This window comes from Hyalella azteca, unplaced genomic scaffold (genome assembly GCF_000764305.2).
Source record: "Hyalella azteca isolate HAZT.00-mixed unplaced genomic scaffold, Hazt_2.0.2 contig3273, whole genome shotgun sequence".
Lineage (NCBI taxonomy): Eukaryota > Metazoa > Arthropoda > Malacostraca > Amphipoda > Hyalellidae > Hyalella > Hyalella azteca.
In genome coordinates this window covers 247,498-253,488 of record NW_025933525.1, presented here as the reverse complement: position 1 = coordinate 253,488, position 5,991 = coordinate 247,498, and the positions used below count along the sequence as shown (strand labels likewise).

General features: G+C 35.5%; 1 protein-coding gene across 2 annotated transcripts; it reads left to right on the top strand.

Moving 5' to 3' along the window:
- The first annotated feature begins 374 nt into the window (after nt 1–374).
- On the top strand, nt 375–5,524 carry LOC108678322 (E3 ubiquitin-protein ligase rnf168-like). Of its 2 annotated transcripts, none has more exons than XM_047879523.1 (8): nt 375–614; nt 885–1,030; nt 1,498–1,592; nt 1,910–2,165; nt 2,358–2,438; nt 2,824–3,380; nt 3,935–4,042; nt 4,533–5,524. In XM_047879523.1, exons 1-8 carry the CDS (start codon nt 391–393, stop codon nt 4,689–4,691), a joined length of 1,626 nt encoding a protein of 541 aa, XP_047735479.1. In that variant the 5' UTR covers nt 375–390; the 3' UTR covers nt 4,692–5,524. The 2 variants fall into 2 exon arrangements, with proteins under 2 accessions (XP_047735479.1, XP_018022192.1); XM_018166703.2 differs by having other exon boundaries at nt 2,818–3,380.
- Nucleotides 5,525–5,991: the final 467 nt, after the last annotated feature.

Here is a 5,991-nt window from a genome sequence, read left to right as displayed (position 1 = left end):
AGACAAAGAAGCTGAAAAATTAAATGTTTAGAAGTGTTTAGATTAGATTAGATAATTTTAGATTCTATCAAAAGCTTTTGGACTTAATTGAATGATTTATCTTCCTTTTTCAGTTGCTTGCTTTCTGGAAATGCTAAAGGTCTGGCTTCCGTACCAGCTGAGCTTGGGAAGTTGGGAGCTTCAGTAGCCTTATACTTATGCATTATTAGTGCTCATTTAGGCATGAGGATGAGCTTACTGAAGTAAACATTTGAGGACTATATATAATCAATGAAATGAAATAATCACAATCAGACTAAAGATTTAGGCAGTAGAGATAGAGTATTAAATATCTTTTAATTCCTGTTTTCCATTTACTTTTTCATCATTTCTAGGTATATTAAACTAAAAATGAGCAGTAAAACTCAAATTAGTGTATTTAATAATAATAAAAAAATGTGTGATAGTATTGATCCTCAATACCTGAAGTTGAATGAAGATGACGTCATATGCCCCATATGCCTATGCATTTTGGTGGAACCAGTGACAATGCAATGCAAGCACAGTACATGCAAAAAATGCTTCCTACAGATCTTACAAGAGTCTACTCTCCAATGTCCAGTCTGCAGATGCAGGTATTTTTCTAAATTAGACCTTTTAGATGGCAATGAATATTTTTAAAAATTCAGAGTTATCAGTTTATTTTTTTAACTATCAACCAATTGGGTATGGAAATTAAAATGAAAATGTGAAAGTGATTTTTTTACAAATTTGCTATATATCTCAAAGAAAGGCCTCTTATTTTTCAGAGCATCTGTATAATAAAACCTTATGAATTCATAATATATTTTTATTTATGGTTCCTGACACTGTCAGATCTTCATTAATTTATGACCTCTTTTCAGAATAGGAAATTTTGCCCGTCGTTCAATGAAGTCAAAAGAACTTGTCAATACAAGACTCTGGAATGCTATTAAGGAGCAGTTTATGAAGAAATTGGACCTGGAACAGTCAAAGAACTCGCCTAAAGTTTTGTCTAGCAGTGGAACTTGTGAGTTACTAATTTAGAAAATATGAATATGTGCTAAATGTGAGACGCAGAGTGAAGAATTGTTGATGAAGTATTTATGTACTATCAAGTAAACTGAAAACTTATTTGTTACTGTACTTAAGTGGAGGCGCTCCAATAAAAATGATATTCCTTGTTAATAAACTTGAAATGCAACTTTTTAGTAAGCATTAAACTGCTGTGAAAATGTTATGTACCAATATTCATAAATAAATTTATTGCTGCTGGTAATCAATAATTTTTATTGGATGTGTAAAGTATTATCCAACAATAATATTTGATAATATATATCCTAGCAGCAAATCAAGCTACAATATCATGATGATTTATTGATTAGAGCATCAGAAGATGCAGCTATGATATAATTTTTTTCTCGGTAGTCTTGCAATCATGTTCTTTAGTATTTATTTTTCATAATTGAGCACATGTATTTACCGAACTCACAACAGGTGGATTAGAGTGTGTTGCAGTGAACACTGCCAAACCTGGAGAAATTTTGAAGGAGTTTAAAGACCAAGCCCTGCAGTTATTAAAGCTAAATAAGGTATGAACCGACAGTTTGAGTTTATGGAAGGATATGGAATATACAAGCATCCAGTACATAAAAAAAATCTCTTGTACAATTTTTGCCGATTGCCAGTGTAAGATTTGCTTGCTCATTTTTTGTAATTAGCCAAAACTTTAACTGGCTTTTCTTCCATGTCACCATTAAGAAGAGCATACATTTTTTTATTTGAATTTTACTCTTATGTTCAATGTTGAATTACAATTTATTCTTGACATACTAGACTAATTTTAATTCCTAAACTTATCCATGTATACATCTTGCACACAATCTTCTGTAGATCTTATTCATGACAGGCAATGGATCCAGGCCGTCTAGAGCAGGAAAAAAATGATGAACACTTGGCTGCCTCTCTCAATAATAACCTCAACAGCCGTGCCTGTATAACTCGCAAAGCTTCCAAGCAAAAGAGTATAATAGACAAAAATCGATACAAGGTCGGGACTCCAAATGATAATGAAGCTTTAGATGCCCTGAAAAGAAAGGGTTTTTTCACTCCTAAAAACTGCATCAGTTCACCTCCAGACCAAGAAGAAAGTGATGTTTCTGATGGTATGAATATTGAATTAAATTATTTCCTAGCATTACCCATTACAAACCTGACATATTAATCTTTCAACAATCTACTTACTACAAAAATATGATGAATGATATAATTGTTTCTAAATTTTATAATAATATAAGTTTTTTTTTTTCTTTAAGAAAATTGCTAGTTCTGATTTTTAATTGAATTTTAAATCTAAGGAAACGCATCAGAGACAGAAATGCCTACTAGAAAGTCTTCACGACAGCTCTTCAAAGAAAGAAGCTGCTCTTCAGCTCCAGGTAAATTACATTATCAATTTTAATTGTCTTAAAAATAATTGATGCTCACTAGTAATGACTCAAAGACAATGCATTAAAGATAAATTCAAGCTCCTTGGATCATCTAAAACCACCACCAAACATTTATCCTAATAAATGTGTGAAGGTGATCTAATTTTCTTTCATCAAACATTTTGATTCCAGGATGTCACTCTCATGAGAAGGTTTAGACTTTGCTGCATAGTGGTGATAAACATCTTAGATAGATCATGATTGCCCATAAATTTTCTGACTGATTCCTTTTAAAGTATTTTTAAATTATTTTTTGACAAATAAAAATTCAATCTAATGAATAATCTATCTTTATGTATGAAAATGTGGTTAAAAATTCATCTGTTAGTTAAAGGAGACCGTCGGAATACAACAAAAGGAAGTCTGAATGCTTGTCACTCAGCATCTCATAGGACCAAGAATGAAACATCTTCAGATAAGAGGAAATCTTCTACAGCAAGCCAACAGTTCCCTGGTCTCCGCAAGCGGCCTAGACTTGCCGGCACTAGCAATTTGTCCGTCTCTTGCCATGAATCGAGTGGTGATGAACTATCAGCATCACAAAACTTACGCTCAGACAGCAAGATGACATCAGATAGAAGTATGAATAACAGCACTTTGAATAAAGCTTCTTCGTCAGTTAGAAAAACCTCTATTACATTAACAACGAAAAAAACAGCTACTGTGAGTGCTAAGAATAGTAACCAGATTGGTGAAGGAACAGCTGGAGGACCAAATGAGTCTCGAACTCCAGGCGGCGGGTCGAGTAGCACCACCAGCAGCCCTGGGACTTCAGGCCATGGCAGTGACGTTGGGCCTCTTGCTCAGCCGACGGCTACAAGCCCTCAAGACCCACTGTCTGACGATGTAGAGGACATACTAGCTCTCTTCCAAGATATACCAAATAATGAGGTGAGTTTTCTTTTGATCTTTTAGACTTTTCCAGCAATTAGATATTGGCAAGATGGGGTATATAGGTCTTTTTACAACACTTTGCTTCAGCTTCACTTCTTGTTGTTTGTAGGTCTGCTACAAGTATTATAATCAATATTTAACACACTTCTACCTCTCCAATCGATCTAAAAGTTTGCACACTTGCGTAAAGCTGGAGACGATGCATGAATCAATTGACAAAATAAATAATTTTAGAAATTTGAATTTTTTTTAACAAAGAAAATTGAAAAAAATGTATATTTTTTATTATGAAAATAAAATTTGAAATTCACTGTACATGTGTAATATCAGAGACACTGGATTCTTACGAAGTGTCGTCTTTAAAAAGTAAATTTTAAATGTAATTTTTAAATGCATATTGTTCTTCTGGTATTTCTGGAGAAAATTTTAAATGCTAATGCTTTTATTCTGAAAATCCATGTTTTGGTCTCTTTGCTTTGTGAGCTTGGAGTTGATAATAGAACGAACTATAAGGATGATTCTAATCAATGAAATGTTTTCTTTTATTTCAGATCTCTGCCCTAATAGCCGAGCAAAAGGCTCTTGAGACGCAGCTCAGACAGGAGGCCGAGGATGCTAAGCTTGCGCGACTGCTGCAGAAACAACTGTCGAGAATAATAGTGAGTCTTGTTTACTATTTTGCTCGTGTACAGCTATACATATTGGTATTCGCTATGTTTATTATTTTGCTCATGTACAGCTATGCATTTTGGTATTCGCTATATTGTCTTGCAAAAATCTCTTAGACGTTAGTTGTATCTCTTGTCATGGCCAGCAGTTTCTGCTCGCCAATACTGATCAGTATTCGCTATATTGCCCTGTAATAAACCCTTTGACACAAGTTTATAACTCTTGTGTTTGCCAACAGGTTATAATTTGTTTTGTGTGAGATTTACATCTAAGTAAATAATTTATCACTCTCGTATAGTTTATGCGATGTCCACACCATTGGACTATAGCGTGTAGCCTGCTGATCATGCGCACTCTTTAATGCTGCTCTACGACCGTCACTATAGAAGGTTTCGTCTACAATAGCGAGGTATTGTTCCAAATTTGAGTAATAATTAACTCATGATCTGGAGTAATATTCGAGTCTTCTCTCTGCGCCAGGTTGACCGCACTAAAGGCTCAGGCGAGGAGTACAGCCTGCGGTGTCGTCGGGACAGAAGCTCTGCCCTCACCTCTGGAGTCTCCCGCAGAAGCGCCCAGACGACATGTCAAGCCTGTACAACCGTCAGAAAGCGACAGTCTTCCTCACCTTGTTACTAACGTATCGTAACCACCGTCAGAAAGCGACAGTCTTCATCGCCTTGTTACTAACGTATCGTTATCGTTAGTAACGTGTTACTAACGTAACGTAACGAATGCTCTATAATATTTTAAGAATGTGAGCCAACCATTTCTCTAAGTTTAGTTTGGCATCACTTCCGCCATTAAAGAAAGGACTGATTTAGTTAAAACTGTACGCGCTATAATAACGGATACGTGTATATACGTTGCCTTTTTAGCTAATGAATATCAAATTAATCGAGGTATTTTAGTATTAGTGCGCATTTCAAAGCTATGTTTTCATTGGTTATAGTCGCGAGCTCGCCTCTATTCCATGTTTCTTGAGAACAGGTAGCAAATAGGGCGTGTATGCGCGTGGTTAAAACTACAAAATAGCTAATTGTGCAATGGAAATAGATTATTGGTGTAAGGCATTTTGTTCTAGGCCAAAGGATAGCTATAGACCTAGGTTACTTCTCGTATGCTTATCGAATTCTCGTATGCTTACTTAATTCTATAGTACAAATAGGAATCTCCTTTACGTAGGAAGGATATAACCTTATAATTTTCTTTGCATGCCGGTCTGACGGAGGATGAATTTTTTATTCGCCGGTAAAAATTTACATCAGGCAAGAATATATCTCCTATTACTAGTTGAGTAAATCATATCTCTGACCCATGCATGGAGTGTAGAGCAACGTGGGTATTGGTTAATCAAGGAGAAATAGCACATGTAATTTATATTCAACCAAAACATAAAAATAGGCCACATCTCTACCGTAAAATTATATATTACAATGCAAAAGGGGTTTATTTAAAGCTTTTAAAGGACATGTTTTCGTTTGAATAACACGATAAATGCAACTAGTAATGGGCTGGAATTCAGTAACCCCCCTTCCCTATCATGTATCATTGTTGTCGACCTTGTCATTCAGCATTCTGTAAAGAAGGAATGCCGTCCTGCAGCACGGCAAAAGCGATGTCTCCGTTAATGTTTGATATGAAACATATTGATGCTGCTTATGACACTGCAACATAGAAAGCTGAACACAATCGTGGACGGAACAACTATTCAAGTTGGTATCACTTCTATTCAGAGCTAATTTCGCGTCAGTGGTTCCCAGAAAGTACCATCTCAAATAGAAGCGTTTAAATAAAATGCAGGAGTTATAATTAGTGCAGCCGTTATGTTTACTCCACGCCGAAATTTATGGGAGTCAAAAACAACGCCAAGCATTGGGATGATATCAATGCCCACACCTACCCTACTTTTTTTTTGTTTGAATGGTGAGTGTGGGAG